A 24689-nucleotide genomic window follows, 5' to 3' on the forward strand; every position below is an offset into this window, starting at 1 on the left:
CTCTAAATACGAAGGTCATTTCCTGTTAGGTCACGTGATTTAAACGGTACCATGTTTAGAAATGCATAAAGTATATAACGTTCAACACAGCCAAGACCAAACACTGCAACAATTGGACGGAAAATAACAAACCATCGTTTCACGATTTTAATAGACGGACTGATGAATTATAATGTTTTTGTCACTGATGACGACTTCTTGAGGTCGAAACGCGTTTCGCACAAAGTGTTATATAATATGCAAACAGGTTTGTTTATATGCATGAGTTTATATATCGAAAACAACAAGTCTAGAAACAGCATCGAATGTCAGTGAGATTTTTAATCCTGAATTGGGAAGGACCAAAAGCAAAGTGGTTGTGGCCTATTTTAAACCATTCCATCAGATTAATGATTACGTTGAAGACGGGCCATCTTCATGCTCGCCGCCATGAGAAACTTAAATTCTACTAAACGTTACGTTGTCTCCTAACCTAAGCACCATTCCATGTGGAAATAAACCACACATCCGAAACGTCGGAACCTGTCTGAGCAGAGATTCGAACTGGCAGTATTCAAATTACACAAGGATCATACCACCATACTGGTGATAGTCTCGGTTCTTAAAAGTAATGTAATAGCCTTGTATAATAGTACCGGGAGAAAAGTCAACATGGCGTAACAGGTTAATATTGAACGTGTATCTAAACGTCACGTTGGTCTGTTAATTATATTAAGCATATTTTGAATAATGCACGTTACCTGTGACGTCTTCAACCAGGAATTACCCGTTCTTGCTTATCGACTCCATTGCACTGTAACGATCAATTTATTACGACACTACACAACTTCCTTGCTCACAACTCACACCTGTGTCACTGAACTTCCAAGCGAAAGAACTACATGACGCCGTGCGCAGGCACACGCTGTCAATAAAGACTTTTTTGAACGGCAATTCGCGAATAAAAACGACCTTATTACCACAGACGCTCTGGGGTAGTGATACATAAAATGATGCGCAGAACAACTGCGTACAGTCCCGTCCGTATAGAAACCGAAGTACCACGTACAGGGCTGATAAAAACAAGTTCATTTCATAACGCTGTGCCAACTGACAACGTTATGAACGTCGTGTGAGATATTAAATGATTCAGAGGCGATGCACGGAGCACAACAGAACCAGAAATATAAGACAAAACACTCTTGTTAGTCAGTGTTAGCCATGCTAAGATGGTTAACACTCCGCCTCTTATACTGTGCAGTTTTGCTTGGTTTATCTTTCTGTTGGTCATAAAAGCGACAGGGAAACACTTGGGGGCAGAAATAAAAAACTTTGTAACTCATAAATATCTTCGTTTTATTTTCTTACAGTCATAACAAGTGTGAATGCCTCAAAAACATTATCGGAAGACAAACGTGATTTTGTTGCATAAGGCACACAAAGATTGGTAGACCTTCAATTACGCTAACACTATTTACAAATGTGTAAACGATCTAATCAAGAATTTTAAAGTATCATTCTTATAATTTAAGTGCATGAAATTAATATTCACAACAACAAAATTAACTCGGAAGAAATATTATATAATAATAAATCAGTCAGATTTCTTCCCGAAAATTACAAAATATTGCTTAGTACTTAAGGAATATATATTTACAATTTATATTGTCTCGTATTATTATTATTTTATTTATTCACACGAAAAACAAACAGAAAAAGATCACCCTGTATTGAATCTTACATATCAGTAGAGTCAATGGAATGACTGAACTTATGGGTACAGCGAGACAAATTATTGGAACAGAAATTTCTCTGCGAGTTGTTACCCAATACAGATTCAAACAGATGTTTAAGTGTTACTCGGTTCAATTCCTGACCTGACGACACAGGTCACTAGTAGCCTCTACTTTTTCTGAACAGGTGAATGTTGGGTCTGTCTACCGCCATTTTAGTCGCAGTATTAAACAAACATTATAAAATGTTCATTACCAATTTTATTTTATATCTAGTAACGTAATAAATATATCATTTTCGAAAATTCATGAATGTAAGTTCTGTAATGTCCATCGACAAACAAAGTAGAATTTGTGGTAATTGTTGTCATTTACAGATCGTGAAGGAATTTTTACGATTTTTTTTTGTATTTTTTTAAATTCTTACCATTGTTGTTCAGTTCAATAATTAAGACTCGTCTACTTTATTAAATCTTTAAATCCGATGAAAATTGAAGTCTTGCACACGACTACATCTCGAAAAAATTAAATAAAAGCCTTTCTTGAAGTTAGAATACATTCTTAAAACTTCTTTTTACGTGTGAAGGGTTTTGTATTCCTCTGCATACAATTTATTTTTGGTACAACAAAACACGCCAACTTCGAAGAGAAATGACGTACAATGAACCACTGATCAACTGGGAGACTGCAATTGATCAAAAAGAGTCCAACCTGGAGGCAATTCAGGGCTTAATGACCACAATAATGACAATGTTACTATGGTAACAAAGGACTCCATCAACGCTTTGAAGGTTCTGAGAATGGAATGCTAAGGATAATTACGCGCAGTGACTGGGCATCAACAACAATGCAACCAACCACTTTTACTTGAAGAAGAAAAATTCCCTTTAAACTCGACACAAAGTCACATGGATTGTCGAGTGTTTCTGTAATTTATTCAATTTAAAGGGACCAACATTTTTTTCTGCGACGCCTCAACAATGACAAATCAAGAACAGTTGCATATTTACAGACTTCTAATTCTTTGATGTCTGTCTGAGAATGCAGGAAAAAATATTGGGTATAATCCAAATTTATAGACAAAACAATACTCGACTTGGTGAGGTTTCAGGTTCTCGCGGTATGTTGCGCCGTGTAGTCTTGATAGAAATTTACCCAACGTTTCGGAGGTGCTTCCCGCCTCCATCATCAGGGCGATACCGCAACGCAACCTCCCACAAGACAGTAACCATGCACAGTTCTAATTCTCTGAATAAAAGACTGTGTATTATATCATAATCGATCGACCAAGCCTCGTCAGTCAAGTTTGAAGCAACTGTGATTCTGAGATGCTGGGGGAGAAAACTCCAAATTTATCTCTTTTTTTGCTGGAAATGGGGAGGGGGTCCTTTAGAAGTGGTCTCCTGAAAGAGGAAGTCACAAACCATTTAAGGGGGAGGGGGCAGGAAAGCTCTTTTCAATGTTTTATTTTTCAGAATTGCTTCCAGATGTGTTAGAGACAGACATTAGCCTGGAGAAGGCGAGGTTTGGACTTTTGGGAGGTCCTCAACCATTAATTATTCGCAGGGAATAAAGAACGTTGATTATCGGCAGTCACAAGCCAAAATTATTCTCATAATTTTTTTTATAGAGATTTGGAGGCTCGGCTCAGGTCACGTGATCTGCTTAGTGCGTCACGACGACGACTCAGCGATTCTTTGTGTGACACCGCGATCATCCTTAAGCAAAGATACTTCCGATTACGTGTCGGGGTAAACACAGCATCACATGCAAATACAACTAGACAACCTTATTTGTTTGGGCACCGCCCATTTTCAGCCATGCTGTGTGTGCCCCTTTTTCGGAAGACGGCAAGAAATACGAGACAGAGCTGCACCGTGAGGGTCAGAAGGAGGCGAATTAAAACCTGCTGCATATTTTATTACCACTGAAAACGTCGTTCTTTATTAAAACTAATTTAATTTGCAACAGGAATTTAAAAAATGCAATTTCGATCGGGGAAATTTAAACACATTTTTAGAATATTGAGTTTATAAACTGTGAATTTAATCTTTGAAACTGACCGAGGAAAAAATGGTTTCTCCTGTAACATTTCCAAAAGCAGAGAGTGTATTATATTCAACAACAACAAAAAACAGCATTAGTAATTTTACGAAAAAATTTTTTTCCAAACATTTGTTACGAAAGCAATTTCAGTACGTAAGCTCTATTATGATAATTCTGCAAGACAAAAACAAACGAATTGTAAAAAAAAATAATCAAACTGTCACGAATAAGATTTAAAAATGGCGGGCATTCAACTGTTCTTGAAGTACACGCGACTGAAAAAACGTACTCCATTACCAGACGATACAAAAATACAACGAAACTTTTCAATATCAGCTGAACCGAATAACAGAGATTTCACATTTGAGGTCAAATCCTGACCAAGTCATCAGGTCTCAAGGAACAAGAAAGTTACTCTCACTATTATCAATGTCCTTTCCACCTCACGCAACCCACTGCGGGTGCAGGAAGAACTCCTGAGACCCGCGTACATCACCAGGGTCGCCACGGCTTCTCCTCCACACTGGGTACTTCCGGTACACTCTCCTTCTTTACAACCAACGCCAGTGGCTTCTGCAGCGGACTGTATGGCCTGAGACGTGGCTTCTGTTCAGCCACATCGTAACCACCATTATTATGATGACGACCCCCTGAGGGACTGACGGGCAAGTGGTAAGCTGTGGGGGATGTTGCCATGTCTCTGCACACTGGGGGAGTCACCACAACAGCGCTCATCTGCGGAGGACTGCTCACCGCCAGCCTATCAAATGCTATCGGAGAAGTAGAAACACACGAAGACGTGGATGAAGACGAAGACGACGCAGATGCAGTTGAGGACGTGCGGGTAGGAATTGGGATAAGCATAGGAAGAGGGGAAGACGATGATGACGAGGGAGCTGGCGATGAAGATGGTGAACCAGTGGTGATTGTAGCGGTTTGTCGAAAAATCTGCGCTGTACTTGAACCAGAAGATGGCAACACAAGAGCAATATCGCCATTAGGAAGACGAGTTGGGACCAACTGAAGTCCGGCACCATTAGCACCAGTCGTGAAGAAAATTCCATTTGAAGATGAGGAAATGGGAGTCGGTGCCTGGTGGCCGTCGGCTGTTGGGGTGGAAGTCGCCGGTGGGAGGATGTGGACCTGCACGGCGGTCTGATGTTGCGATGGCGCTGGGGCGGAGTCCTGGGGACTGGGTTGTGGGGTGGCGGTGCCAGACGAGGTGGTGCTTGTAGTGTTGTTGGTGCCATTGAGGCAGTTAGCCAGATGCTGAAGGAGTCGCCTTCGGACAGGAGACTCGAGTCCGGGAAATCGACCTACCTCTCCGGCACACTCGCTGAACCCCGCCCGGAACTTGTTCAGCACACTGGGGTCTGTAGCGGCTGACATTGCTACTTGCTGACGCTGGAGATTTTCCAGGTGCTTGACCGTCATCTCTAAGATGTCTGCCTTCTCTAATTTGGAGTGTCTTGCCGGCTGGGACAAACACAAACACGACAATAAATGTCACGCGTACTAAACCTTGAGAATTCTACATAAAGATATCACATTTGATACATTCGAAGTGGCTGTATATGCCCAAAATACGCACAGAAAATATCAGGGAATTTATACGTTCAAATCTACCCTCAGATAGAAAGAAAATTTAGTGCATTTCAAAAATAAAATTCCCTGTCTGCATCCACAGACTAGTAACACATCTGATTTATACCTCACTCATGCTTTAAACACACGTTATGATGAAAGATTTGTCTCTGCCTGGGATCAAACTCCTGTCTCCCAACCCGTAACAAAACAGTTTAATGAATTAACCCAACTTCTAACGATTGTTGGACCCCATAACTTGCAAGATTCTTCAATTCTGAAACTCCCTACTGAACACTAGGGATCCACAGGTCACATCTTTATAACCAGAGATGGAGTCATGGGATGAAATCGTGCTTAGTGGGAAGTTTAATCAGCCATTAAAAATAAAGCACCAGGACACACACACACACACAGCAGCTGTGTAATATACCACGTGTTAGCAAGCCTTGACTAGGGCTGGAATGTTTTATGGCCAGCGTATTGCAAAAACAGAACGTAACATGCAAGTAGTGATCCGGGTGGCATAACAGGACTCACGCTTGAATAATAAATATTAAATTTCAGTTCTGGGCACTATCTGGAAGGCAAAATTCTGATTTCTTTGCCACCTGGTGATCTGGAAGTGGGAAATGTTTTTCATGATGTCTTAGCATCCAATTCTGTTAACCACATAAGGATTCTTATTACTATATCGTATCCCCCCCCCCCGGGCCGGTTCTCTGGACTCAAAAATAAAATCAGTCCCCCCCTTGACTCAAAAGAAATTCAATGCATCTTACGTCTTTCTTCATGGCGTCTAGTATCAGCGTCTTCAGCTCGTTGAGACAATTATTGATACGAGCACGGCGTCGTTTCTCCATGATGGGTTTGTTACTCTGAAACAAGAGAGAAAAATAAAGTCGCACGAGTAGTTCTGGAACATTCTGATCCGGAGTGAGATCTGAGATTCTCAAGTCGACGAGTCTGAAGACTGCAGTCTTCTGGGGTTGTTCTGTCGACCGGTGAAATTCCACTCGTCGTCCCGATGACGGAGACAGCACCTCCGAAACGTCGATAAAATTACTACCAAATTACAAGGCGCACTAACCCAGAAGACGCTAGAATTGTCTTCGAAGTGTCAGCCGACATGAACGCTCGGTTTCATGTCAGACACTTCGTATAAATCTGGTGTTCGTGTTGGTGATTCTGACATGGAAAAACGTGGAATACCTTCGATTCTGATTTGTGTTTGTTGCATAATATCATCTCTGAAGTACAGGGAGCTCAACATAACTTTAATCGGTTCAATGGATTAAGGATCAGCTCAAAAAAATAAAAAATTAACGTTCCATAAAATATCTCATTAACCCTTCGAAGCCGAAGATCGTCTGAATATTATTTATGAATTCAGTCCGTACCGCGAAGAAAACACTACACCTCACCATTACAAAAATCAGCTGGTTAACCCTTTGAAGCCGAAGCTCGTCTTCATAATATTTACGAATCCAGACCGTACCGCGAAGAAAACACTTCACTTAACCATTAGAAGTCGAATCAGGCGGTACCACATAAGATTTAACAAAAGAACATCGCGGTCAAAGCCTGAACATTCTCAAAGATTTCGTTTTTTAAGATTTGCCTCGTACATAGATCACTTTCGTATACAAACATGGATTAGTTCTTTTACAGATCTGTGATAACTCAGGCACAAAACGAGACACAGAAAAAGAATGAGGTGACATTAACTTGAAGGCGTTTGAAATAAATTCTACATATAAACAGCACTGAGACAGCTGGAAGGGAGGGGCACGTTGGGCCACAAAATTGTTGTCCAGTGATTTTTCTTTTAAACTACGTTCAATTTTCACCACGTCAGACTCAAAATGTGCAAAACTGGTTTCTGACCTCAAGCAACCTACAGTATTACCAACAGTGCTAGCAGATTTGATATGAAGCCGCGACTGTCAGTGTTACCAACGTAGAATGGTAGTACAATTTGTAAACGTTGAATTGAAACGTGGATATAAGCGTTCATGACACATGCGAATACTATTTTGGCATTTACCTGAGTTTGAGGTTAATCTATTCACACGATTTAAAAAAAATCGATTAAAGACTTGGAATGGTAGAACGTCTAAAGGAACAGAAATTGGTCACGGCATAATTTAACGTACTTTACCGGGATCTGTCTGGAAGGGCTGAGAAAAACCACGATATCTCAAAATAGGATGACAGGTTTCCGGGTCGGGATTTGAAATCCGGTACGTCCCAAATATGGATCAGGAGTCGAATGGGCGATTTGAGGTGAAGAAGGTGACATGACTAAAATTCGAACCAGGTACCTTATGCATACAAGTCTAAAAAAAAACCACTACTGCCACACAAACCTGCGAAACAGTTTATCTGCAATGGCTGTACAAATATTTGAACGAGATTTTTTTTTCCATTCACGTGACAAAGTCGACAGACGCCGATGCATCGTCCAACATTTCAAGAACGTCTCAGCGCATTATCGTTTCAAAACGCTCATATTTTTACGCGGAAATTTTTTAACAACCTTGTTTCAGACACGATAATCCCAAAGTTATTTAAGCAACAGAACATTTCCCGTTCGCTGTCGAAATTTCTTCACACTTTCCACGTATAAGAACTATACATTTTCAATTGTAACGTAATTCAGTTTCCATAAGTATAAACTGAAGCAGAAACAGACAGACAGACATTCAAGTTGCGTATTTAATCCTAACCTTGCCGCGTGTTAACACGATGGTAGGCCGAGAGCTACCGCTCACTGGCTTCAAAGAAATTTTTCCGAAGGCCATGCCAAAAATGCACCCAGTCAGTCAAAATAAAAAGCGACCTCCTACGTATGAACGTGTTTAATTAAACATTCATTAATAAATTCCGTCTCAAAGATAAGACTACTTATCTGTTTGCGAATGTGGGTCACTACAATTAATGACGTAAGAAGACGAACGTTACATTCATAATCGCAAAAAAAAAAAAAAAAAAAAAAAATACGAACGACCAAATGTAATTCTAAACTGCGGTATTAACTCATCTGCAAAAATTTCGTGTTATCCCTGGGATTTCCGGCAAACCCAAAAATAGCCCAAAAGGGTACCGGTTTTAAGACGCTGAGAGAATTTTTTTTTTCGTAAGTTGTACTCCTCGACAGATTTATAATTACAATAATAAAATCAACGGAGGGGGGGGGGGGGATGGACAAGGCATGTAGCCTGCATGACAAGAGGAGTGCGTACAGAATTTTGGTGGGTATAAACCAGAAGGAAAAAGACCACTAGGAAAACCTAGACGCAGGTGGGAGGATGATATTAAAATGGATATTAGAGAAATGGGATGCGGTGGTATGGATTGGATTCATCAGGCTAAGGATAGGGATTAGTGAAGGCTCTTAATTGAATTTAAAATGTTGGGGACATCTTGAATGGGAGACCGACTGTTGGCTTCTCAGGAAGAAGTCGGTTCAATAGAGTATGAAACGATAAATGTCGCGGGAGAAAACGTTAATATCGTCCTAACGAGTCGAATGACAAAGGTACCGAGTTCAAAACCAGGTTCCATAATTCCAGGTCCGAATTAAACTGCTTGTTCGCAAATACACTGGATTATATTTTAGTCTGGTATCAGGGCGACTAAATAGCTTAGGAAATATCGTGGAACGAAGTGGACGTGGCCTAGTTTAAGATGCATAATTTCCAGGATGGACTGAGGGGAAACGATTAAGAAGTCTACGGGTAAGACAGCCGGTGTACGTGACCGATGTTCGAACCCGGAACTTCCCGAATGGGAAGACGTGCCAACCACTTTCGTTGACTTCAATCTGTGAGCTCAGAGCTTGGCTCGTACTTACAGGCACCACCAGGTGGGGCAACATTCTTGTTTGTTTGGACTGAACACTTGTTGGGTCGGGCACGTGCCAGGAGGGGGGGAACAGATGGCGTGGCAGTGCATTGGCACAATCAAGGACAGAATCCATCATCGCCTGATTCAACTTCAGCTTTCTACTTGCTGGCTCCGTGCCACGGCGGCTTTCGTGAAAACGTGACAGTCGCTTAGTCAGTCAAGAAATCCACCCTTATGTATCCGGAATGTTCATTACCACCGGCCATTATCCTGAGCCAGATGAATCCAGTCCCACCATCTTTGCCGATGATGAATTTCTCTCGGATACTGAATTCCCCTTTACATGAACGCTCACATTTCGAATTTTAAGGTTTGTTCCATCAAACTTGAGAGCTCAAAGTTTCGACAAAATTTCAATTCGTCACCGGGTACAAAGATACAAATTGTAAACAGTGATTTGCTTCAAAATAAAGTACAGAAAATGGAGTTAAAGACCCAGGATAGAAGAATGAGAATCTGTCTAATACCTTTCCTTTAAACTACCTGTTTAAAATAGGGAGTGCATGAGGAAATATGTGAGAGGGAGAGGGGCAATTGTGTTGGGAGTTCCGGTCGACGGATCCGGCTAATTGTCTGAGAACGGCACCACTTGCTCTGGGTCATGGGAGAACTACATTACGCAGGAATTTAATCCCACAGAAAAAGTGGGAAAGCGACTTTTAGCATCCTCCTAACGCGGCAGAAATGCGTGTGATATCTCCAATCTTCATTGAAACTTTTAAACTTGCTCAGACGGTCAAGAAATTCTGATCGATACCACCTTGACAAAATCCCAAAACACGCACACCTGAAAATCTCTGTGCTTAATTAAACACTAAACTTTGAACACAGAGTTTAATTAATTAATTAAAACTTCCATCATCCGCACGTTCCGACCTCGACACTAGATGGACGTCGTGGTTTGATTGACGCTCACAAAAGAACTCTCCCTCTTCCTTCCCATGGGATAGGAGGCTGGGTGGACCCAGATGTCGGTGGCGCCGCCACAAATCAAACCACGACCGACAGATCCAATTTAATATCATCCTCCAATCTGCACTTCACACTTCCGAGTTCTCTTCCTTTCAGGGTTACCTCAAAATGCGCTTGTGACTACGTGCTACACGCCTCGCCCATCCCATCCTCCTTGATCTGATCATCCTAATGATATCTGGTGAAGAGTACGAACTATGAAGAAATTCTCATCAATGTCCCGTCGTTTAATTCCTCTTGGGTACAAATGTTTTCATCGGTATCTTATTCTTACGTAACCTCACTTCAAACAATTTTAATAATCATAATATTCTATAAAAATTTAAATCAGACTCAAAGATGGACCACAGATATCGAAATCCTGTCTGATCATTTCACGAAACGTCTTGAAATAAGCACCCCCCCCAAAAAAAAATTAAATGCTACAACGCGACAGTTGGGTCCAAGCCTGAATGCGCACTTGTTCCTTATGGAATAACCCACTTACACGTCTTCATTCGTATCCGATCGCCCGACCGCGGACCCTGGCGGAAACGTCTCTCGGCAGGATTCCACTGCACCGAGAGGAAATCCACGAAATGGAAGAACCCATTCCATTTCCGCATCGGCAGCCCGAACACCGAATGAATCCAGGAACACGTATTTTAGTTCACTGTGTGTTGACGAATACTATTACACCGCGCGAACTTTGGAATACGAAAGCTAGTCTTTGGGGAGGTGGGGGGGGGGGGGGGGGGTAAATTTGTGGGTCATGGCCGTTTTATGTGGCTATGAAACGTGATCTGATTGATACCTGGGCCAAAAGCTGCGGTCGGATGGTTAGCGTACCTGCCTCGCATTCGAATTGCCCCGCGATCCAGTCTCGGCCTGGAGAATGGCAAAAGGGTTTCGCTGTTTTCCTCAGTCCCGCCAGGAAGACGCAGGGATACTAAGGTTTTTTTTCCTTGAATAAGGCTACAACGGCTTCATTCCACATCCTTCACAATTCAATACACATAAATCAACCTGTTCATTCATCGTCATGTAATCTAAAAACTTAAAGTGTTGTTGAAGAATAAATAAATATCAAGAAATTGTAAAATTTTAGTTCGAAAACGTGAAGGGGGGGGGGCAACGGTGTGCCCTCGAGAACTTCTACGTAGGGTAGCTCAGAGGTACTCCGACCAATGCTTAATACTTACTTACATTTTAGGAAGGATTAAAATTTTTTGGAATATTCACGTAATACATCAATGTTATCTTAGTGCGATACGTAATCTTCCTAGTTGCCCTCGCCCAAAAGGGTTTGTGACCCTGCTTTGGTCCGTAAAGACCCCCCCCCCCATACACTGCATTTAAATGCAGTCCATACGAGGAAAGAGACACGTCACTATTCAGTCCAACGTGTGAATTGGAAATACAACCTCCGAACAAGTAATATAGTAGGAAAAGACGACAAACGACGATCAGCATAAAAGAAAAAAGCACAGCGAGACCCGGATACTGAAACCAGGGCAAGGAGCGCAGCGGTGGTTTTCCGCGCGATAAGTCAGCCGGATACTCGGTGCGCGTACGTGACGCGCGGTCTGCCTCAGGTCGCCAGCCCGTGCCACGGACTCACAACACGTCCGCCTGCTCGGCCCGTGGCAGTCTCTGCGCCTGCGCTGCAAGCCGATCGAGAGGCCGGTCGGAAGCCGGGCATTCGCCTGCTTCGTAGGATTTTTTATCTGATTTTTCCGGCGCCACAAACCTTTTAGCCGATACACAGCGCGCTCTGAAAAACACTTCTAGCTTTAACGCATATTAAGATTAAGTAAGTAGACAGCATTTTATGCACAATAATAGGATAGTCTTAGACACTGTGAGTTCTTTTTAAATTATTATAATTTATCAATGGAATAAACTTTCTCCAAAAAAAAAAAATTGAAAAAAGTAAAGATATTTGGTAGTAAAAGTTTCTCACACACCTGTAAAAAAATTTGTCGCGGATCGCCGGTTGAGAAACACTGCTTCGCACGAATGACCCCGCAAAACCACTGCCTCCTACGTGAGGCCAACAATTGTCACGGCCCACAGAACACCCCCCCCCTCCCGGACTCAAAGTTCTTTGCGGTTCCTAATGCCACACGTGGAAATCGGTTAATTTATAAGTGAACACGTAAACCTGCGTACATTGTTATTTTAAAATAAAAAGGACCTTAACCGCGGGTCCCATTGGGAAAATCGAATATTGTAAATTTCACGCCCGAAGAAATACTTATGTAAGAACATCGTCGCTTCTGCCATCATCATGGCGATCACCGCCCTGATGATAGAGGCATAAAGGGCCTCTGAAACGTCGGTAAACTTCTATCAGACTACATGGCGCTACGAACCGGAAGACAGCCATGTTCGAACTCATCGCCTTGAGAACCTGAGATCCTACTTCATTGATGAACCCCGTCATACTAGGGCTGTGTTGTTTTAAAAGCAAGGTCATGTCATTTTTAACAGTTCAAGTTCCGACTGGAAAGGTCACGTGTGTCGCTGTCCGTGGCTTGGAAGACCTCAAAACAAAGGTCCGCACCAGACTTATCGTGCATAAGAACCATGTCAAGGCGCGAGGCAGTGATCTCTGAGGGCCACGCTCCGAAAGCCTTTAACCTTATCCAACACACACGAACACTAAAAATATCGCTCTAATGCCTTTCGGCCGTAGATCGTGTTTTGTTTTTCCGTGTTTTGGACCAATGAAATAAACATACAACGCTGTATATACTTCAATTGTTAGCGCAGGTCGTGATTTTCAACAGAATTTACACTGAAATGAAAGAAGGAAAATGGATTAGTCCATAACTGGGAAAAATTAATCTTACACATTGTTGCTGATAGAGCACAGGGGAAAACAAGTTCCAATTCACGTGTCCCCTTCACATTTATTATTGAAATACTTGCAAATAAACGCGATATATATAAAATGTTCTCGACGAATGTGTTGAAAACATGACCCGTGCCACATTCTCACAGAAATACCTCGGGTAAATAAACTCACCCTTCTGTTCTCGCTAGTGCGTCTCTGCGGAGGAAGGCCGGCGGTGTCTGCCCCGGGTGTCGGAGTGGACGTGGACATGCAGCCGGTAACACTGCCAGCAATAACGCCGGGACCTGCCACCCCCGCGGGTGATACTGTACCACCACCCGTAACCATGTTCACAACACAACAAGAACACGTCTTGTTCACAACACACAACAGCACTGGGGGCACTGGACACTCACAAGCTCGGTAAAGTGAACTCCCAACTCAACACAGAACGTGCCTCGATCGCGGACAGGAAGCGACTGGTCCCACTGCCGGAGAAATGTGGCAATGCGACCCACCAGACGTGCCAGCTCACTCCCCACCACGTGATTCTCCCCTCTCCCCGCGCCGCTCCTTTCCGGCAAGATGGGATCAATGCGCATGGTATGACGCACTGAGGAAAACACAGAACTGGTTGGAACATGTACCCCAAATCTCGCAGGAGCACAAACAAAGATCTTCCTACTAAAAAATAACTGTGTTAACTTCTATTTCCTTTAACTTTTATTCACAAATGACATGGGTGCCTTTCGACGCAAAAATTTCCGTATGAAATCATCGTAAAATAATTTCCTCCATGAGGTAAGGACCATCAGCTGATCGCCACTCCAAATTACTGATGTCACCGATTATATACGTTCCTGCCGCTAGTCCCTTGTGGTACAGACCGAACGTTCAGTGCCGTTGACACAAAAGCGGGACCTGAACTGCGTAAATTCATCCCAAACGTTTTTATTCTTGCATTCGGCCCAAAGTAGACACGAATATTGAACTGTGATTCTGAGCTAGGGTAAATTTTATTAACACGGTTATGAACATACAGAAACAAAAGACAACATCAGCTAATGTAAACGGGGAGATGACATTTAGTTATGTATTAAAACTGCTCTAATGACATGAGATCATTTATGGAATTATGAAATATGCGTACAAACAAAACTGTTTACACTATGAAAGGACACTAATGCCAAACGCGTTTCGACCTCGAGAGGTCATCATCAGTGGCAAAAAAAATAACAAGTTAAATAATATAATATAAATCAAAAGATTTTTAGTTGCGTTAGTGTAAACAGTTTTGTTTGTATGAATATTTTATAATTCCAATACAAGGTTTTAAGATTTATGGTATTATTTGTTTCAATTAATTTTGCATATTTATTGTCAACGGTTATTTAAATTTGTTGTACTCTTCAACGTTTGAAGAAAATAGTTTTCCCTCCATGAATTCTTATTATTATTATTGGTAATTTTGGCGTCCATTTAAATATATGTCTTTAACGAAAGCACGCCAGTCATTGGTACAGCCTGAGTCAAAATTCCAGCCAGGAACCTCACATATGGCACAGAATACACAGAAAAGAAACCACAAAGCAGTGACCCCCTCTTTTTTTTGGACTTATTTTCAGACAGGGGAGCGGTCTCAATTTTTAAGTTCCCTAAATTCCTGGAGCAGAGACCCAACGTCGGCTCGAATCGTGAGAAAATGTGAACGAAGAACATTCCCATGCCAAAAGGGGTCCTCCACTCTTGAAGAATTCTTTTTTAGCCAATCAGGACACGTTCTGTCACGGCATGCGCCACCTTGCTTCCTATTGGCTACTTCTCTCGCTCGCTCACTCTGGTACACCCGTTTGTACGGACGTTTCAACAAGGAGCGAGGCAATCTTCGGCTACACAGCCATGGAGGTTGTGGAGTGGCCAGACCACGGAATAATTTTGTGACTTCACATTTCTACATCGGTTACCAGAACGAATGTCAAGGCAATAACAGAATTGAACACTTGAGATGTTTTTAAATCGGTACACGGAGAATCCTTGCGGTCAGATTACACAACGATGAACTATAAACATGATGAAAGTCGCAAACACTGTCTATATTGTGATGACAGTGTGTAGATTCATAGGTGATCCCTGAAGACAGAGGTAGCAGGTTCTTCCGAATTTAAAAGTAACAAACAAGGTTAACGACTAAATAAATAGCAACTACACTTGAAGTAATACATAGACAAAATACAAAAGGACAGGATTCGCAAAATTACATCCACAAAATCTCAGGATAAGTTAGACAAATCAGTTAAAATTCTGACCCTCAGAAAACTTTAAAAAATTATCTAGTCCTCGTGCAGGTTAAATGACGTAAGTTTTATATTAATAGTTCATTTTCTCAAGCGGTTTTTCGTTTTGGGTACTGCGAACGACCCGTTCTTCAAGTGCCTTGAGCATCTGAGGGTCCCAACTTTTTCGTTGGCTTGATCTATAGACATTCGGTAGGACTCCTTGGATGAGGGATCGGACCGTCGCAGGACAGAACAACACAGAAAAACATCCATGGCTTGAGTGGGATTCAAACGTAATAAAATACAGTGCTGATCCTACACACACAATAAGTCGTGCCAAATGTCGAAACTGGTTCATAATTTCAGCGGTAAGATCGAAATCCGTAGGCGTTGATGATTACGATGAATGGTGATCTAGCATTTGAGTCAGAATCCGTAATTCGTCGTAAATATTTATAATCACTCAAAATGCATCAGGCCTCATGTTTCAAGCGATCATGTTACTAATTCCGTGTCTTTATGTAACCCGGCGATCAAAAAGACTTCGGATGTTGCAATAAAATCTTTTTTGCGTTAAACGTTAAGAGAAATATCCCCAGAAACAATGGCATTTGTAAAAAACGCCGTTGCCTATTATGCATTTTCTTTCGCTTTTCTCCCTATCTCCTCCATGCGTGCTACGTGTCCCGTCCATCCAATCCTTGATGTGAATAATGCAAGTCACGAACCTCATTGTCCCAGTTCTTGTTCCAGGAGTCCGTGTGATGTCCACTCCACTTCTTCCGCGGTTCCTCGCTCATATTCCAAAGACGTCGTCCTTCCCCGCTATCCCCCCGCCCGTCTAACTACTGGAATCTCTGTTCTCTGCCGCCACGTTCCATCAACTTCTTTTGGCCCGCGGCGAAGGAAAGAGGAGAACAGAGACAAGGATAGAGTCGAAGGGAGAGAGAGAGCGAGTTAACTCGTGACAAGCCTGATCGTGCACGTGCCAGCTCGTTCACTCTCCCGCCGCGTGGAGGCGTCCTTGTCGCAACAGTCCGAGTGTGGGAAAACTCCTCCTTCGCTCTGTGGAGGACAGAGGTCCTTGCACAGAAAGTGGTCCTCAGGGTGGGAGGTTCCAAGTCGCCGATGTCTCAGCAAGCTTTTTTTCTTTTTTTAAAAAAAGGAATTCGCACAAAAACAAAAGTCCTTCAATTCCTCTCACAGGTTTCAAAATTTTGAAATTACGACAAAACAGAACAAAGTCGTAGGTTTATCCAGCCCTCTCAAAACAAATGAGGAAGTTACCAAAAAGAAAACCCAGTTTCACACAAATTCACGTCTGTTCTGTGTTATCCGGGTGAGTTGTGTGCAGAAGAGCCAACTAACTAACTAACTAGATGGCTTACCGAACCCGAAGGTTCATCACCGAATTAACCAAAGCCCTCCACCAGACCCTGTCCTGGGCCAACAAAATCCAGTCTCCTTCAACTCATCTCCCATAGATCGCGCCTGAGATTATCCTCCCATCTACGTCTAGGTCTCCTCAGCGGTCTCTTCCCCTCAGGCTTCCCAAATAGTGGACCCAACCAACCAGATGGCTTACCGAACCCGAAGGTTCATCACCGAATTAACCAAAGCCCTCCACCAGACCCTGTCCTGGGCCAACAAAATCCAGTCTCCTTCAACTCATCTCCCATAGATCCCGCCTGAGATTATCCTCCCATCTACGTCTAGGTCTCCCCAGCGGTCGTTTCCCCCTCAGGCTTCCCAAATAGTGGACCCAACCAACCAGATGGCTTACCGAACCCGAAGGTTCATCACCGAATTAACCAAAGTCCTCCACCAGACCCTGTCCTGGGCCAACAAAATCCAGTCTCCTTCTACTCCTATCTCCCATAGATCCCGCCTGAGATTATCCTCCCATCTACGTCTAGGTCTCCCCAGCGGTCTCTTCCCCTCAGGCTTCCCAAATAGTGGACCCAACCAACCAGATGGCTTACCGAACCCGAAGGTTCATCACCGAATTAACCAAAGCCCTCCACCAGACCCTGTCCTGGGCCAACAAAATCCAGTCTCCTTCAACTCATCTCCCATAGATCCCGCCTGAGATTATCCTCCCATCTACGTCTAGGTCTCCCCAGCGGTCGTTTCCCCCTCAGGCTTCCCAAATAGTGGACCCAACCAACCAGATGGCTTACCGAACCCGAAGGTTCATCACCGAATTAACCAAAGCCCTCCACCGGACCCTGTCCTGGGCCAACAAAATCCAGTCTCCTTCAACTCATCTCCCATAGATCCCGCCTGAGATTATCCTCCCATCTACGTCTAGGTCTCCCCAGCGGTCGTTTCCCCCTCAGGCTTCCCAAATAGTGGACCCAACCAACCAGATGGCTTACCGAACCCGAAGGTTCATCACCGAATTAACCAAAGCCCTCCACCGGACCCTGTCCTGGGCCAACAAAATCCAGTCTCCTTCAACTCATCTCCCATAGATCCCGCCTGAGATTATCCTCCCATCTACGTCTAGGTCTCCCCAGCGGTCGTTTCCCCCTCAGGCTTCCCAAATAGTGGACCCAACCAACCAGATGGCTTACCGAACCCGAAGGTTCATCACCGAATTAACCAAAGTCCTCCACCAGACCCTGTCCTGGGCCAACAAAATCCAGTCTCCTTCTACTCCTATCTCCCATAGATCCCGCCTGAGATTATCCTCCCATCTACGTCTAGGTCTCCCCAGAGGTCTCTTCCCCTCAGGCTTCCCAAATAGTGGACCCAACCAACCAGATGGCTTAGGGAAACCGAAGGTTCATCACCGAATTAACCAAAGCCCTCCACCAGACCCTGTCCTGGGCCAACAAATGCCATCGTCCGAGGCTTAGTTAATTTTTTCTTAACAATAATTTTTTTAAAGGTGAAAGGTTGTTAACCTTACGCCCAACCCCCAACCTGGAGGACCAGGGTATCACTCTTATTCTAGCGCATCGCCTTAGACCTGTCCGGCTTGGGTGACCCTACCATGAGCGGAAGCTCCGGCCGGAATATCCAAATAATTCACAAATATTTTGCCAATACACAATATAAGGCCTGAAGCTGAACGGTGAAGAGTTTGCGAAATTGTTCGGTTTTGAATCCGTGAAGTCCCGAGGGACACCTGCCACATGAACTTCAACTTGAGGCTGGACAGTTGTGAGAAACGAAGTAGGATTTATTTTTATCTTAAGTTCCACGGGTCTGTAGATCAAAGCGTGGTTTAACCTTCATGCTGAGCACCGTGTAACATGGATTCTGAGCCGGGATCACCTGTTGGAACATGCATTCATTGCCTACATACACACATCTGTGGGTCGTGCAAGCACATCGTGACGCTCTTACAGGAATTACAAAACAAAATAGAATCGCCGACCGACTGGCTGGCTGCTCACTACTTACTGCAATCCGACGGAGAAGAAGAGATGGGTGAGGTCATTCCTTTGTCGATGTTATTGATTCTCGTATTAATTCATTAGATTCTTATGTCACCCGCATTTGCACCCAAATTCTTCACGCGACATCGTAGCTTCCTCGTCTGTGCGCCAGAATGCGGTGAAGTCGCCTCTCAAAATGTCGCGGTGCCTCAGACGACGACCTGGACGAGTTCCGCGACGTTCGTTTAGCGAATTCCATTGCGCGGGTTGCGCGATGGAATTCGTGTTCAAGCTGCCTCCAACACGTGCCGTGCACCATTGGTTGATTTCCTACGCGACAACTAGACCCAGCTACCACGTGCGTTGTCATTCAGTGCCAATATTTGCAAAAAAACAGAGATAAATAAAAGATAAAATCCTTAATAGCGTACACAAGCAAGCAAGCCCCACGTTCGAAGATAGTCTTCTGGGTTATAGTTCCGTGTAGTATGGTAGAAATTTACCGACGTTTCAGAGGTCCTTGCTTCCTTCATCATCAGGTACAGTCCACAGACCAGGAGAAAAGCCCTGCTAGGAATTCGATATACGCGCATGCGCAAGATTTCGCGGTGAGTGACGATCCATCCTAAAAACATTCGTTCCACAACCACTGAACGAACAACAGACGACATACTTTCACGTGTTCTAATGGGTACAGCTTTAAGATTACCTCTCAGTGGCACAGTGATTTAATCTAGAATATTATCAGAACACATTAGAGGTGGACTCACTACACGCTGCTCAAAGCGCCACAATTTTGGTGGCCAGAACTTCTATCAGCTCACGTTTCATTGGTCGTCTGACAGCTCTGAGGCCTTCCCAAGACCCCGCGACCCCTACTGAGAAGAAGTGGATACAGTTAGAGGTTAACAACCCTTAAAACTATACATCATCCCCTCTTAGTGATTAATGAAAAATCCAGGCCCCCTTTTCAGTGTAGTAAAAAATTTATGGTTTTAAACTAATCCCTGAGGGCACATTAGAAAAGGAGGACCCTATGACATTGTTACCGAATCTGAAGTTGTATCTCCTTTTTTATTTTGAGGATGAAAAAATAGTAAGAATTCGTTTAGAGCAATCTGACTCTCCCCAAATGTGGCCCATGAGGAAATTTGACAAATTAAAAGTTAAAAATATTAATATTTCCTAGCGATCAGACGTTCTTCCATTACAAAACTGAACACTCCTTGTAGGGAAAATGATCTTTGCTTCCTACCAACAGATACCACGTTCAAAATTCGGTCAGGTTACCGGATATCTAGAGAGGTTTTTCCTCAGCGTCTCTAAACCGAGACAGTACCTCGTAACAGATCATGACCGCAGACTTCCATATTCTTATCTGTAAAACCCGTACTGGCACATAATTTGACATTAAATGTGCTGGCATACAAAACCTTAGTTCGAAAACCTGGACGACACGGCACATCAAGAATCACTCTGCTGTACACAGATTCTTAAATAACCTGTGACTCGAAAAATGGACTATTTCGTTAGCATCTACATGACAGCCTTCTGGAATACTGCGCCGTGTAGTCTCGTAGTTTCGAGACTCTGAAACGTCGGTCAACTTTCTCAAGACTGCACAGCCCAGTATCCCAAAAAACCGCTATCAGAATCTGAAAAACTCACTTCTTTAGCGATCGTGAGGCCCCGTAGGGTCAGCGACCTTGTTGTTTCTGCAACTTGGAATTCTACGAAGGGACAACGACCCTGGGACTGGTCGAACACCCTAAAACTGCCGCCATAATTCATAACAGCAGGGAAACATTGAGTGGATCCCAATCAATGGGGTGGTTATGGGGCAGGGGGTTCTTTCCTTATACCTGCTTAAGAGAAGGACGACCCCACTTTTCGGCAATTGAGTGACCCTGTCAATACTCGCTTGTAACATGCTTTTAATATTTTTCCTTCTTCGTGATTTCTTGAGTTGTGTTCCCCGACTACCGCGTCATATTCTTTGCGGAACGATTTAGAGTTCCAGGAAGGATTGGCTACGATTTTCATTTTTCGATTGCCAATTGCCTCATTCTCACTTTCCCCTCTCCACACATTACTTTTTAGAGCCGGGATAGCTCAGTCAGTATAGTGACTAGCTACGGGCTGGACGACCGGGGTTCGATCCCCGACGGGGGCAGAGGATTTTTCCTCTAGCCTCTGCGTCCAGACCGGCTCTGGGGCCCACCCAGCCTCCTCTACAATGGGTACCGGGGTCCTTTCCCGGGGGTAAAGCCGGCCGGTGCGTGATGCTGACCACTCACCCCCATCTAGTGCCGGGGTCAAGGAAGAGAGGAGCTATACCTCCACTCCCCCCAAACGCCTACATGGCGTATAGTGGGACAAACTTTACTTTACTTTACACATTACTTTTTATAATGTTCTTTCCTCTTGTAGACGTGAATTCATACAGCGTCACAATGTTTATTCATAATCTGGCCGAATGGAGTACCTGCAACTTGCTGGCTCTATGTGAGGGACTGACAAAACGCCGAGAGATAACGAAATAAGAATAATAAAACAAATAAATGTAGAAAGAATTGAAAAGGAAACAGCAGATGATGTGCATGTAAAGAGAAAATCAAAGAGGGAACGAGAGATGCACTAATGTAACGGATCATGTCCTGTCATAACAGGACAGTCGACAGTTAATGATTAATTACTGATTCCGTCTTAGGTCATATCGATAAATCTGACGCAATCCTCAGCCAATATTAACATTACTCCCCACGATCCGGGGTTACTTCGTACGCACCAACACGTCTCCGAAGCCCGAAGCTTGCGTAACAGGTAAAGATTCAGTCCGTACCGCAAAGAAAACCATACGGACTTGCCCCTAAATATTATTTAGACGAGCTTCGGACGGTGAACGCGTTCCTTGCTACTGTGCAAGTATTTCTAAGAACCTCTTATCTTTGATTTGCACTTTTTGCATTCTCTGTGCCATGATCTTCACACGACGCGTTCCTTACTTATCTCTGGCCTGAGCGCTTTGTTATCTGCAATCGACGCTTTTGAGATTACGGACTTACGTAATTTTCAACTTGTACTTCAGTCAGACAAGCCAAAGGGGATTTTTTTTTAGCAGCGTGGTCCACAAGGCGACACGCGGGCCACATTCGGCCCGAGACCACTTGTAACCAGGCCCATAAAATTGTCAACTTGAAACTGGTTACTACAAATTCATTTATTTATTTATTTATTTATTGTTAATTTTTGCTGCGTCACGTACAAGTGCCACACATAATACTGACTTTAAAATTCTACCGTAAAATGTAAGTTTTACAGGTGGAAAATCTATCAGATACAAGACACTGCAGAAGAAAATTTAAAATAATATGTAACTCTACATTACTTTGTGCACATTTAAACAAAATTTATATTTGAGAATATGCTTTAGAAATTTGCCATTTCTGAACTAGTAGGCATATTGTTAAAGATTACTAAAACTTTCTATTAGATTTTAAAAAAAAAGTGTCACAAGGAGTATCTTAGCCCTTGCATTCAACTAGAAAAATTCTTTTCTCCTCGCTCATAGAAGCGGGCAGTTTATAACAGATTTTCCAACATAAATTTTTTGCAAATCTTCAGTTTCTCTGTCATTCGAGCTACATGTCCAACCCATCTCGCCCTTCCGTAATTATAGTATTTTAACAGCACACGCGATACTGGTGTGTCTTTTTTATCCAGCAAATAACGCCTCGTCATTCCATGGCACGAGGTCTGTGTGTCTTATCTTAAAAATTAATTTATTCCCAAGGTATTTATCAATGTCATTTGTACTGCAGAGGTTACAAAGAGCCTAAGATCTAAAGAAATGATTAGATTGTCATAAGGTATCAGAAGGGAATGAATGATCTGGAACGTAGCCATGGTGGCCCCCTTGAAGGTACTATCCCAGAATTCAGATGGGACGAGAATCGAACCCGTTAATTTCTGAATTATTATTATTATTTAGTGTTCTGTCTGAGGACAGGTCCATATGAACAGGATCCTTCCATCCTTTTCTCGGACAGGGACCTGTTCATATACGTTCTTGGCAGATGATCCAGAAGTGGTTTGCCATTGCCTTCTTCTGTGTGTGAATGGAGTAATTGTTGGGATGCCACGGAGGAAAACTCCGTGTTGCCTAGACCACGGCCTTGCCCAACACAAGTTATAAATTCGGGCACCGCCGGGAATGGAACCCGAGACCCCAGGATTACAAGGCCAGCGTTCTAATCGCTAGACCACGGTGGCGGTAATTTCTGAATACGATTCTAAATTGTTACCGCTATGTTAACCTGCCCGTTCCCTTCACTCCTTACACCTGACCAGTACCGTATTTTCTATTCATCGCTTTGGAACGTAACGACAGTCCTTTGAGTCGTGATGTTGAAGCAGTTTCCATAGCAACTGTAGTGTGTTTGTCCCTAATGCGTTGTGTCTAATTCAATTTCCAGCTCGTGAAGAACAGACGAGGCTTTGTTAACGTCGGGAATCGCGTGGCTGGGGGGGGGGGGGGCTATGGCCCATGGCACAGACCGCAAAACGACGTAATATTTTAATTCGTACAAAGCAGAACCGGTTACCAGCAAGCACGTATTAAATAAAAGTAATTGTCCATCTACGGGTTAAGCCATGTGTTTAAAACGCTGAGGTGAAATTTTCAACTGGAATCGGACAGAACAAGTTATTCTCTTCCAGCGATTTAAACCTCAAAAAGTTTGTTTCCTGTTCGTTGGTTTTAATTCTCAGTTTATTTGATTGCGTGCCTTTGTGGTTTATTTTATTTTCGGGGTTTTATGTTTCTGTTTCTTCTCGGCTGGACACGGCAAGCTTTCGGCTTCAAACAGCAGCGTCCATTCCCGTTTCGACCTCAGGGGAGAGTGTGCTGACCTGTACCATTACTTCTACTTTGTGAATATAATGACAGTGATCGGTAGACACATCTCAGAACTCAATTGAATAAAAATTTACTTGGATATTATCCATCGTCTAGTAATAAACGTAAAAAACGTAAAACGACGTTTCGGAGATGGGGATTAGCTCTATCTAGTGAGCCCAACTGAGTAGGAACCTGAAGACGGAGATAGAGCCCCATCTCCGAAACGTCGTTTTACGTTTTTTACGTTTATTACTAGACGATGGATAATATCCAAGTAAATTTTTATTCAATTGACTCTTCACCATCGTCAAGAAGTTTTAGATTTGACATCTCAGAACGCTTAATCGTTTAAATAGGCCGAATAAAGTTTTCATTCTTAATATTCAATTACTATCAAAGTAATACGATAGTACTATGACAGTACAAAAGTCGGATAACGCATTAAGTGACATGACTCAGAAAAACAACAGAAGTTTAGTCCGAACAAGTTGATGCGCTGTAAAGTCAGGTTAACGTGTCGGATGACTGGAGAGAATCGCGAAGTTCTGCAACTCTGAATCTGTCTTGCGGGCATCCGTGCAATGGAACACGTGTTCTGTCCCCTTTGCCGCTCAAATGGGGCCCCTAACAGCTGAGTGATTTAAATAAAAGTCTTCAGCAATGTTACAGAATAATTATTAGCGCTGTGTAAGCTTCAACTGTTCTAATGCGAGAACCAGTTGTGCCACTACCCAGCCGAAAACCTGAACCCAGTCACTGGTCAGACTGTTGATGGTATCTTGGGGAAGGGCCTCCTTGCTTCGGGGTTCTACTTATACATCAAGAAGGTTACGTATTAACGACGTCTTACAGGAACAAGTACCACAGAAAGGCTTCTGTCCACAAGATATGCGGCAGCTTTTCACTGAAATACGGAAAGAGGGAAACAGAGAATGAGAGAGAAATTAAGATAAAGAACGAAGTGAAGAGAAATGATGTAGGAAAAGATTTTTTTTAAAAAAAAGATGAAGTTTTGAAAAGGGAAAGGCACAAATCATGACAGAATGAGATAAAGGAAAACAAATTAAACAAAGAACAAATACAGAG

General features: G+C 43.1%; 2 protein-coding genes across 2 annotated transcripts in view; both read right to left on the minus strand.

Moving 5' to 3' along the window:
- Positions 1-1310: 1310 nt before the first annotated feature.
- Positions 1311-13546, minus strand: hry (bHLH transcriptional repressor hairy). Its single transcript, XM_022084400.2, has 3 exons — positions 13234-13546; positions 6125-6220; positions 1311-5234 (listed from the first exon to the last, which is right to left on the minus strand). Exons 1-3 carry the CDS (start codon positions 13387-13389, stop codon positions 4251-4253), a joined length of 1236 nt encoding a protein of 411 aa, XP_021940092.1. The 5' UTR covers positions 13390-13546; the 3' UTR covers positions 1311-4250.
- LOC110839856 (tRNA wybutosine-synthesizing protein 4) overlaps positions 6125-24689 on the minus strand; it is a 124088-nt gene continuing 105523 nt past the window's right edge. The window contains exon 10 of the mRNA XM_087356432.1: positions 6125-6220. The gene's annotated coding sequence lies outside the window, so the exon portion shown is untranslated. The remainder of the gene's footprint in view (positions 6221-24689) is intronic.

The sequence above is a fragment of the Zootermopsis nevadensis genome, unplaced genomic scaffold (genome assembly GCF_977971745.1).
Source record: "Zootermopsis nevadensis isolate Lab colony 2312 unplaced genomic scaffold, Znev_1.0 Znev_ptg000027l, whole genome shotgun sequence".
NCBI classification, from domain to species: Eukaryota; Metazoa; Arthropoda; class Insecta; order Blattodea; family Termopsidae; genus Zootermopsis; species Zootermopsis nevadensis.

Bases quoted from the DNA above. Each gene is read 5' to 3' on its own strand.
- hry (XM_022084400.2), bottom strand. From the start codon at position 13,389: ATGGTTACGGGTGGTGGTACAGTATCACCCGCGGGGGTGGCAGGTCCC. The intron at 6,221-13,233 runs GTGAGTTTATTT...CTCTTGTTTCAG, and splicing joins GCACTAGCGAGAACAGAAGG to AGTAACAAACCCATCATGGA. The intron at 5,235-6,124 runs GTAAGATGCATT...TGTTTGTCCCAG, and splicing joins TAGACGCCATGAAGAAAGAC to CCGGCAAGACACTCCAAATT.